This window comes from Echinops telfairi, unplaced genomic scaffold (assembly GCF_000313985.2).
Source record: "Echinops telfairi isolate 266 unplaced genomic scaffold, ASM31398v2 ScPeMD7_23;HRSCAF=83, whole genome shotgun sequence".
Lineage (NCBI taxonomy): Eukaryota > Metazoa > Chordata > Mammalia > Afrosoricida > Tenrecidae > Echinops > Echinops telfairi.
In genome coordinates, this window is record NW_022103920.1 from 89,501,607 (window position 1) to 89,513,334 (window position 11,728).

General features: G+C 42.4%; 1 protein-coding gene across 5 annotated transcripts in view; it reads right to left on the reverse strand.

The window, feature by feature from the left end:
- PDE1C (phosphodiesterase 1C) overlaps positions 1–11,728 on the reverse strand; it is a 329,943-nt gene that overhangs the window by 117,768 nt on the left and 200,447 nt on the right. For all 5 annotated transcript variants that reach the window (XR_006679955.1, XM_004702764.3, XM_045288741.1 and 2 more), the window contains exons 3-5: positions 6,349–6,462; positions 4,611–4,793; positions 3,935–4,001 (exon numbers count right to left, since the gene is read on the reverse strand). Coding sequence is in view for 4 of the 5 variants with exons in the window: in XM_004702764.3 (XP_004702821.1) it covers positions 3,935–4,001; positions 4,611–4,793; positions 6,349–6,462 (364 nt within the window). In the remaining variant the exon portion in view is untranslated. The remainder of the gene's footprint in view (positions 1–3,934; positions 4,002–4,610; positions 4,794–6,348; positions 6,463–11,728) is intronic.

Genomic DNA, 11,728 nt, shown 5'->3' on the forward strand with positions numbered 1-11,728 from the left:
GACATCTAAGCCCAGACTCTTTTCCTTGTGCCCTTCAGTTGCCACTATTTAATTTTCAGTTTTTAATGAACTCTACAAGTATCCTTTGGTGCTCCCGTCCTCTAACTTTGATCCACCCGCTTGATAGGCGCCACTGACTTCCTCTGTGTCGACAACGGAAGACACTGACTCATGTCAAAGTGCCCAGAAGCGTGCGGCGTAGAGAAAACAACACGTCACTTTTGCCTAATCTTGAGTTTGAAATCGAGGCGAACCTGGGACAATGCCTTCATCTCAAGGACCAGGAAAATGTGACCCGTATGGAGTCACCCATCTGGAGTTCTAGTCCTCACATTTAAATCACTTTATAAAAAAAAGTGAGAAAACAAACTCCTCAACCATTCTTGACATTCCAAGCCTTCTTGGTCTTCCATGACTACTCCAAAATGAATGTTAACATTGCCTAATGAGGCCCGACCAGCTGCTATAGGCAAGGCAAACACTAGCCTTTTTAAGCAATGTAGTGAAAGTAACAACCATTTTATTTCTCATCGTGTCAAAAGTCTTACTTTCTATAATGGAAGAAAATTAATGTCTTGAACGGACAGGTGGGGAAAATGATTGAAGCCATGCGAGACCACCTGGACTTGAGTTACTCTCTGGCTAGAGACTTTGACTTTTAGGAACTGCCCATAGGAGTGGTTCATGTCCCAGCCCCCAACGGATCCCACGGATGGCAGTTTAAATGGCAAATCCAATCATTATCTGATATACACTGTGGTCCTGGGCGTATCCCTTCAATATCCGACTGGGGTTCAGTCCATTGACACCGGGGCCATTTACGATTAACCCAAGACTTAAAGCTTTGTGTTGATGACTACAAATTGACACTTGCCATGAGCTCAACCACTTGTCTGGCCAGGAATCCCAAGAAAAAGTTCACTGACAACTAAGTAGTTGGAAAACACTTTGTACTCTCTGACTATTTTTAATCCCAGTGTCCAGAATGAATGAAAAAGAGAAAAGTTCCCTGTCACTATATAAAAAATACCAGAGTGAAAACTGAAAAACATTTTACTTTGAATATTCCTACCCATTACTGTCAGGCAGATTCCAATTCATATAGACCCTATAGGACAGCATAGAATTTCCCCATAGGCTCTGCAACACTACAAATCTTTAAGGAAGCTGACAGCCTCATCTTTATTTCATGGAGCATCTGGTGGGTTTGAACACTTAACCTTGAGATTAACAGTTCAATGCTTACCCCCAGCATCAATAGAGTTCCGACTGTGAGTATTAGAACTTAGTAATCAGTAGAGGGAGCAGGATACCCTTTGTGTCTCTGACTCTCATTTAAGGAAAACCTGGCTATGCTTCTCGGTTTTTAATGTTCTTCAGAACAAATTGGCATGATGATTAACAATGCTGATTTTTAGGGCAGGAGATGCCATAGAATCTTGGAGGCAGGGTCTGGCATCTGCATATTTTTTAAAGGACCTGTTTTCATTGCTTTTAGCTAAATTTTGCCCAAGGCCCATCCCAATGAAGAAAGTGCTGGAACTTCCCATGAGTCCCATGTGAAGATGCTCTGAGCATCATCACGCCCTTCCCTCACACTCTAAACCCTAGTCTGTCCACATGGGTCTCTCCCTGAGTCACATGACTGATGTCTTCCTAAAGGACAGTATATTTCTCCACTTCCAGCGACTCTACCCATATACACAAAGCCAAAACTTATATATGATTATTAATCAAAGAGGGGAACAAGGATTCAACACAGTTCACTTCTAGATAAGTTGCGGGTAATTACTTTCTCCCTTAAATACCATCGTATGCCATATTCTTCTATTAGTCACAAAAGTTAACCTGAAAGTAGCATGATGCTGATTTTATTAAATTGTATTCTCTCAGAAGAGTCAGAGGCTTAAAAACCGCCCCAGATTCCTTAGCCATCAGATCTAAACCTGGGTCTGAGTAGCTAGAGAAGGGGAAAAGTAAAACGGATTTGGATTCTTTTGTGACATACAAGTTTGTTTCAAACAACAGCAAAAATGATATTCTCTCAGCCTTTGGGCAAAATTTCTGCAGGAGAAGAAAACAGTAGTGAATCCACCGAAACTGCTGGCAGTGAAGAGGAAATAACCTTTTCGAACAGACACGGCATTAAAAAAGGACAGAAGAATTTCTCTGTAATCTCTCCCACTCACCTCCAACCCAGTGCAAATAAAACCAAAGTCTGGGCAAATGGAAAATATTGGATTCTAAAAAGATTCCGAACACCCCCAGGATACAGGGGGCAGAGCCAAGAGAAATAACAGTGTTCACAATAAACGCAGAGAAGTAAAGCCATTTAGAGCGTTAGTGCGTTTTCCTTATGTGGTCATCTAAGCATCTTCCCCCTTAAAGCGGCACATTTGCATCTGCAAAGGACTCTTCTCCAAGCAGAAAATAACAACTTAAGGCCATCGCAGCTTGTTCCACATTTTCTCCAGTCCTTCCATAGAGAAGAGATGCTTCAATTTGGGCGAAACCGGGTCATAAATGTTTTGGCACATGTAACCCCCTCCGCATTTATGCTCATGATAAAGAGAAATGTGTGTGTGAGAGATAGAGAGAGAGAGAGAGAGAAAGGTGGCTTTAATCTGTCTAAGACTGCCACTGAATGCTTTATCTCCAATTACCAAAAAAAGCAATGGCATTTCTTACAGGGTGTTAGGAAGCATCACAGATTACTATGGGGAATGTCACTAGACACTCCTCGAATGTATTGGGCATGAGAGAGGGAGTTGAAGAGGCAACAGGCGTATATGTTCGCTATGAGTATTTTTCCTGCTCTTAATAAGAGTTAAAAAAAAAAAACCAACTCTGAAAATACAGAGAAGAGGGAGAAGTGAAAATCTATTCATAAATGAGGAGGCTTCAAAATGTTTGCGGGAAGATGGAGAAGAAGATGATAAATATAGATTACTAAATAGTCCTAAAGGGATTTTTCCTGACATTGAATTCATCCCAAACCTCACCCCACCCCCACCCCCACCCCTGAGTCTTTGGAGAGGGAATTTCAGTGGCCCTCTGAAGAGATAGTCCAGGTGTTAGAGAGCAAGAACAATGGCGCCAGGAAAGACCAGAATGCAACCTGTCCCTGAGCAAGTAGCCCAGCTCCACCTGTAGACAGTGTGCGTCACCCACCAGCCCGAAGATCCTGGGACTTGGCTCCGCCCTGCCCTCAAATCCAGAAGCCATGTCAGGCTACGGACAGCTGGGATCCGTTTGGATGTGTGGATTCGACCTAGGACAAGCCTGGAGAAATGCTTCTGCTTCGGAGCACTAAAAGATCGTGCGTGCAGTTCCAAGAACTTGCCTCATCTGGAATACTTCTGCACAGCCTAGTCCATTCAAACTCAAACGTCTCCCAGGAAATATTTTCATTCAGCGAGTCTTGAGAAAACAGGGGTCTGTGTGGGGAGAAACAAAGGCTCTGGGGCATCTAATCTGGAAGGAAATGTTACTGAGCGCTTACCCTGTGGCAAGACTCTGGGGTCCAACCCAAGCTCTACTTCAAACAGTGTCTTTCATATGGTTTCATCGGGGTGTGTCTTCCTTTCTTCTATTATATGGATTGAGAGTTGGTGATAATAATGTTAGGATCAGTAAAGATCATCTGATGTGTGCTACCTATACGCAGAACAAATTGGACCTCCTATGGGTCTCATGATACCAGATGAATGTACTCAGCCTTAAACTATTCCAGGAGGGTAGGCGAAAACCAAAACAGAGTTGGACTTTGTGAGGCTGAAAAGACATTTATATGCTTAAAGCAGACAGGAAAGCGACACTGCAATTAAAAAGTCAGAAATAACTGAACCTAAGTCGCTTATTTTATAGGAACATTAAACTGTACTTTTCATAGTGTTTCATGTACGTTTTAAAATCTGTTTTGCTTTGGCATTACCTTCAGTGCTTCAATAACAGCCGGTGGGTAGCTCAGTCCAACCATGTTTGATGTCCTTCTATACATTCTGGAAAAGCGAGAGGGGAAAAATAGATGGTGATTTCTTACAAAGAAGGATTTCTAGCCCACAGACTTAGACCAAGGTCACGCCCTCTGGGAACCCAAGAAACCAGAAAAGTGCCTCTCTGCCCTCCTTCAGAGTTACTCAAATGGGCTAAATGCTAAATTCAAGAGAAACTAAAGCAACATGGAACACGTGAACCACTGGGAACAAACAATCGAGAGATGATCTCCACGTGGCGCTGTGCATTAGGGATTATAGAATAATGTTTGCCATTGAGTCAGTTCTAACTCAGGGTGGCTCGAGAGGACCGAGCAGAACTGTCCTCTAGGGTTCCTAAGACAGGAAGTCTTTACAGGAACAGACAGCCAGAGCTTTCTCCCATGGGCTAGCTGGTAGATTTGAACCACCAACCCTATAGTAGTAACCCAACCAATATTAGATTTTATCGTTTTTGGTTTTGTTTTGTTTTGACCATTCCTAATTCAAGATTATTTTTCCCCCAGAATGTTCAATATTTAAAAGACATCAACTCGACATTGGAGCAAAGCTTCTAGCTACTGGAAACTGGTGTTGCATTTGCTGCATTGGTCATGGGTCAGCCGCCATCTTTACCTCTCCACAAATATCCCAGCCTGCACTGCATGGACGATGCTCTTGAACCGAGGCTTCTCCTCGCTCCTCCGGAGCATCATCCCCATCTGCCTTGTGAAGGTGGAAGCCAGCCAGTCTCGGACTTCAGATGGCACCGCATCTGACTGGATGTCACTGAGCTCATCCTCAGTATCCAGGAGCCGCCTGGATGCAAGAAACATAACCAAGAAAACTGCGATTAAATCTGAAGCGAGCACTCTCCCTCCCAAGCAGCTGCTCCTTTTCTCCACGACGCCTGCATGCAAAGGACCCGAGAAAGCACGTTACATTGGCCATGTGATAGACGACACCTCTGTGGCAAGGCCTGTGAGGACACACCACTTTTGTTTCTGGATGGGTCTACTTACCAGGGAGGACAGAGAAGCAAGGGGGTCAGGAGGTGTTAGATACATCCGATCTATGGATCCTGAACTCGGGAGTACCCAAGGATTTATGGAGCTTAAATTTTTCATTTTAAAATACATCCATAGAGAGGTCTAGTTGCATTTAACAAACACTTTTCATAAAGGGTCTATTTGGCATTATTTTGTCCAAAAACATAAAAAGTAAATAAAGGACATTAAAGACTACAAAGCTACCTGGTCCCCTGCAGTGCAGGCTCTAATGGTCCTAAATGGTGTCGTTTGCAGTTCTTTCCGTTTGTAGAAACCGTTACAGAATCGTGAATGTCTAAACACAAGCAGTTTCTAAAAGAATGCAGTTTTCCTTTCAAGTACAAAGATTTCAAATGTGATTTTTCAAACGTGTTTACCGAGGAGTTCGCTATAAAGGAACATAATTCAATAATAAGAAGTAAGAATAAAGGGCTGCATGATATTTACATTTATATTAACCTTGATGAAAAGTTACTAGTAGAAATCAGTTCCAATGTCAGGAGTGCTGTTGCCTTTGCTTTGTTTTCCTCTGGGCAAATTAGCGGCAGGGAAGGAAAGGACACTTATCTGCACAAAGGACCTGAGCATCGTATTTCCTTACACTGGGAACCACACATCACCAAACAGACAGCACACAATCCTGAGATTACAACGGAACATTTTCAGGTTGGAATTTGGCAAAGAAAAGATGGTAAAACTACTGACAGCCTACTGGAATTAGGGGGGTAGGGAATCCTCTATATTCATCATTCCAATATTTTTTTAAAAGATAAGCAATTTTGTGAATGCATCTATTAACTAGGACTGTTTTAATGCTTTTGGCCTGTTCAAGTGGGATGAGTCTACCAAGTAAATCCATACCAGATATAAGTAAAAGGAGACACACTGTCTGCTTAAGTGAATAAATTCTCCTTGGTCTCTTCAGGAATGTCCATCTACTGATGGACATCATACATTAAAACATAAGCATACATTTTAGGCTGGAGCTAACAATATGCAATAAATTATAGTGAAACTACTCATTTGGTAAAACCTCAGCAGGTTTTTAAAATGTCTTGCTCTCCTCCCCTCACTTCTCCTCAAGCTCACTTCATGGCCACAATGGCCGATATGCCCATAAGGTAGGTTCTCTTCTCTCCCTTAATAGGTGCACAAATCCACAGGCTGAGGGACTTGTTCAGTTTGCCCAGTTTATTTGTGCAAACCCAGACTCCAAGACAGTGATTTGAATCCCACCCCAGGCCTGCCACCGGGGATAATTTCAGAAAAGCCTTGTAAGGGAAACTGTATCATTGGTGAGTAAGCTCCCCTTGTCTTTAACTTACCTGGTTTCATCAATGTAGACAGATTCAAGTACTGTGGCTGCATATTCCAGATTCTTCTTAAGATCTACCACGGATGCCTCCCCTCTCTCTAACAGCTTAACCAAAGATCTTAACCTACAGGGGAAAAAAGAGAGAGAAGATTCAGTTAGAAGATAAGAAATAAAACAAAAATCCTAAAACTGTAATGGTACATTTCACAGTCCTTGAACATCCTTATTAATTCCAACGTGTCTGGAAGGGAAATAGAAATCAAATTACAGAGAAGATCAGTATTTCTTAAAGGGATGAGCTCAACAAAAATGATTGAAGCAAGAACAAGAATAAAAATGTCCTCATCAACCACACATCAACCAACTCCAACATTTCTGAGCTCCCCTTTGCCTTTTCAATAGTTCCTAGGCTATCAGGGATGCGGCTTTTATCTCTATCTTAACTGTTTGGGTTCTAATAGGATGCAGTAAGGCAGAACCGGCAGTAACATCACCACACACCTCTGGAAATTCCGCTCTGTTCAAGACACTGTACTCAGCAGATGGAATAGAGAAAGCTGTGCCAAGAAAAAGGAGTAAGATCTATGCCATCAAAGCAAGCATGGAGAACTACATAACAAGCAAACCCGTATACAAGAATATAAGCCACGTATGGACCGGGGGGGAAATCCCTACTAAAAGCAAATAAATATTCCAGTTAACAAAGAATAGCGGATGAAAAATTAAAGAGCTGAAAACAAGACCGCTCGTTGCTAATCAAAAGTTCTAACCAGTCCAAGAGGAGCAACAACGCCAGCCCTTTTCACGCGATACATGCTTCAACCTGGATGAACCTCCAGGGCGTTATATTTTGCAAAAAGGTCAAACACGGAAGAGCAATATTGCATAGTTTCACTTCCATAAAATGATGAGACTAAGTAAATATATAGAAACCAATAGTTATTAGTGGTTACTAGGTGTGGCAGGGGAAAACTAAGCAGTCAAGTTTGGCTATGATGATAGTTAAATTGGATTGGACTAAGTGTAATGGTGACTCAACTCTACTCGTTTCACTAAGGTGTGCCCCAGAAGAGGGGAGGAGAGGGCAAGTTGGAGAACACAGTTATATAATATCATTATTGTTTTTAAACAGTCAGAAACTTATGAGGCAGCAACTTATTGATACTACTTATAACTACTTATGTACACGATACTTTCTTGGTTCAAAGGTTTAAGGTTATAGTTCTATCGGCCTATCCAGTCGACCTAATATTTTCTTTAAATTCTTGAGTCCACCTCCTGGTTCTATGGGCAGTGTGTGCCATTTTAAAAGCATGTACGAGGCAACCTAAGGTACGACCATTGGTTTCTATTTGCCTCGGGAAACAGGAAGAAGGAGAGCCAGAAGAAATAGAGGATGCCCGCTACCGCTAGAGGTTGTTCTGATCAACAGATGCATCTTTAACAAAAAGAAGGGGGGAGGAAGGGAAGGAAGGGAAGGAAGGGAACTTTAAATTATCATAGAAATCAGACTTACTGGCTTAATTGGGGCCAAATACAAACAATTTTTAAATGATCTTTAAAGTCATTTTCAAACCAAATGTTTTTAAACTAAATCATTGGTATCAGTTAGTAAAAATCGTTTTCCTGGAACATTATGCTCTTGTAAAAGAACTAGCTATGATGGCAACATTTGTAAAAGGGTGCTTATTACAACTGAATGATGGATTGCTATAAGATTTGTAAGAGCCCCCCCAATAAAATGATTAATACTAGTAATAAAAGAACTAACTAGAGGCTATCAAATTGACAACCCACCCACCCACTGCGATTGGGCTGATTTTGACGCATCATGATCCCGAAATAAAATGAAACTAGAAAAAAATTGTTACGAAGAAAAAAGTGCTTAGGGGAGATTGAGGCAATCATACACACAATTCCCTTGTTACATTTTATTTCAGAGCATCGTGGGCCACAAAAAAATTACCTTGGCGCTGCATGCGGCCCAGAGGCCACCAGTTTGACACCCCTGCTCTAGGGCAAAATAAACGTGTGTGTTACGGGTGTATCCTCTCACCATAGTCCACCTGCGTGCGAAGCAAATCATCAGAGAATCTGGTTGATATGAAGAAGAATGCAGCATCAGGATCAGAGGCAGGTTATGAACAACCTGCAATACGCAGGTCTCACCACCTCACTTGCTGAAAGTGAGAAGGACTTGAAGCACCTGCTGATGAAGATCAACGATGTAACCTTCAGTGTGAATTATGACTCAATATAAGATTACAATTCTCACAACTGGGCCCAAAGCAAACATCATGATAAACTGAGAAAAGGCTGACGTTGTCAAGGATTTTTTCGTGCTCGGATCCATAATCAACACTCGTGAAGCAGCAGTCAAGGGATCAAAGGATGCATTGCCTGAGGTCAATCTGCTGCACAAGCCCTCTTCAGGGTGTTGAAAAGCAAGGATGCCACTTTAAGGACTAAGGTGTTTCTGACCTAAGCCATCGTGTTTTCAGTTGCCTCGTGTTCATGTGACAGTTGATGATTGAATAAGGAAAACCAAAGAAGAATCGATGTATTTGAATTGTGGTGCTGGCAAAGAATGTTGAAAATACCACAGACTGCCAAAAGAACAAACAAATCTGTCTTCGAAGAAGTATGGCCAGGTCGCTCCTTAGAGGCAACAATGGAACGACTTTGTCTTACATACTTTGGACATATTGTCAGGAAATTAGTATTTCCTAGAGAAATTAGTAGCTCCTAGAGAAGGACATCATGCTTGATAAAGTAGGAGGCAGCAAAACAGAGGAAAGCCTGCAATAAGGTGGATGGACACAGTGGCTTCAACAGTGGCGCAGGCATGGGAACGATGGTGAGGAGGGCATAGGACGTGGGCAGTGTGTTGCCCTGTTGTTTGGAGGGTCTCTATGAGTTGGGGATGCATCCATGGCACCCATCAACAACAACGGGGCAGAGAGGAACTCCTTACAGTTTCCCAAGCTAGAACGCTTTCCACGAACAGAGAGCCTCATCTCTCTCCCACAGAGCAACCGGTGGTTTTCAACTGTTGATCTTGTCGTAAGCGGCCTAGCAAGCAGCCCACAATGCTTTCCCAGGTCAACTCCGGGATCCCATTTGCAGCCCTAGGAAGTATGCTGGATTAGGGAGGCAGATCAGGACAGGAGCCTGACATGAAGGGCTCATTAGTCACTCATACTCAGTGGCTAATTAGCCTGGAAAAGAATGAGGAGGCTAAAGCAACTAGCCCTGATTGTTACCCCTAATAAGGTTAGGATACTCTTTAGCAAAACAGATATGTGGTGTGGCTGAGTCTGCCTCTAATTCTGACTTTCACCTCAAAGACCCAACTACCCTCTAGGCTGTGTGGTATCTGAATCACTCAAATAAAATGGATAAATGTAAACTTTTAAATTAACTTCTCCTTTCATTTAGGGCTAAAGATTCTGTCAGATATTGACATGAATCTCTGATAGGACACATTTCATTTTGCAAAATCTTAACAGATAGGACTAAGGCAGGAGGAGAGAAAAGAGGAGTGAAAATATAGATACATAGAAGTTATAAACCAGAAGAACTATCTACTCATAAGGAAAAACAAAAAACCCTCACAAGCTTTAATCAAGGATAACATTTTTATAAGTTTTCCAAAGCTAAAGAAACACTTGTGTAAAGAGATAATAAGGGGTTAAAAACAGAAAAAATAAATTAAGTCAACACTCAATATATACTGTTTTAATGTTTGAATTCAAAGCAAAAAAGAGTACAAAAATATATATATATTTAAAAGAGTAATTGTAAGGAACCCTGGTGGCATAGTAGATACGAGTTGGCCTGATAACTACAAGGCCAATAGTTCAAAACCAACAGCCACTCCAGAGTCACCATCCCAGAATCTCACAGGGGTAGTTCTGTCCTGTCCTGTAGGGTCACTATGAGTCAGCACTAATTCGATGGCAGTGACTCGGGTTTAGTATAAGGTAACAAAAGTCCAATCTAGTGGTAAAGTTTTAACTTACTAGGTCAAACACTAGAAAGTAATTTTCCAACAATGCCAGTTTTTTCATAATATAATTTAAGATGTCCTATATCTGGTAGAGTTGTCATGGAAAAGTTATCAACTCATGTTTCCAGTGTGAGTACCTTAGGGGATGGGGGCAAACTTTACGGCATAGCTAGGCAGTGGCTTCCCAAGGGGCAGACTCATGGGGGACTGTTGAATGGGCAGTGGATTCATTACATAGATTTAGCTAAGTCAATCTTTTTCTATCAGATGGATGGTTTATAAAGATTCCTGAAAAAGAAAGAAAGAAAGAAAGACTATAATGTCAATAAACCGAAACAAAATGAAAATGAATGAGTTGGCACTTGTCTCCTAGATCAACAGCTCCCCTTCCTACTATAAGCTCTTCTGTGGTCACTTTACAAACCAAAAGCTAAATACAATCAGTCAAAAAGCAATTGAAGTTGTCAAGAGCATGGTTTGGAAGCTGGATCTACATCCATTATCGTTCCCAGTTCCCAGGCCTGGAGCACCACCTGTCAGGGGAATCAGTTAGTGAGGTGCCTCATCATCCAACAGGCTGGGGGCTGGCCCCAGGCCAGAGGAGGAGTGGGGCTCACAGGGACAGCATCCCAGGGATTCTCACTCAGCCATCCAGATTGGCAGCCCTGAAAATTAACTGGGAAGCCTCAGACCCTGGAGCACCACCTGTCAGGGGAATCAGTTAGTGAGGTGCCTCATCATCCAACAGGCTGGGGGCTGGCCCCGCGCCAGAGGAGGAGTGGGGCTCACAGGGACAGCATCCCGGGGATTCTCACTCAGCCATCCAGATTGGCAGCCCTGAAAATTAACTGGGAAGCCTCAGACCCTGGGTCACAGAATAGCAGGAAGTCAGCAGGGTGGCTTCTTGCTGATATGGTGAGCAGCAGTACAAGACAATCCTGAAGCACAGCCACATTTCTGGGTCTGGTATGAAGGTCTAACCACATGCAATGCTATAACGAGCAAGAAAGCCCCAAGCCCAATGGCTTCAACATATGCAGAGAATTGGCACAGGAATATCTTTAGGATGCATAGAGGTACCATACATTTACATCTACCCTATCTTTCTAGCTTATGATGTGAGCTAAAGATGCTACCAACATCTGGTAGACACCGAAAGAAACCTAGGACAACCCATCCACTCAATTTCTGGAAAAGCCTTCTGCATACAAGCGCCCCTTTTCACTCGAGAGACAAAACAGGAAAATCGGTCTTAGAAATATTCCCAGACTGCTCATTAGAAGCTAGGATAGCAAGATTTCTTCTCATGTACTGTGGACATGATATCATTAGGAGAAGACCTCACTCTTAGTAAACTGGAGGGTCAATCAAGGAGCGAAAG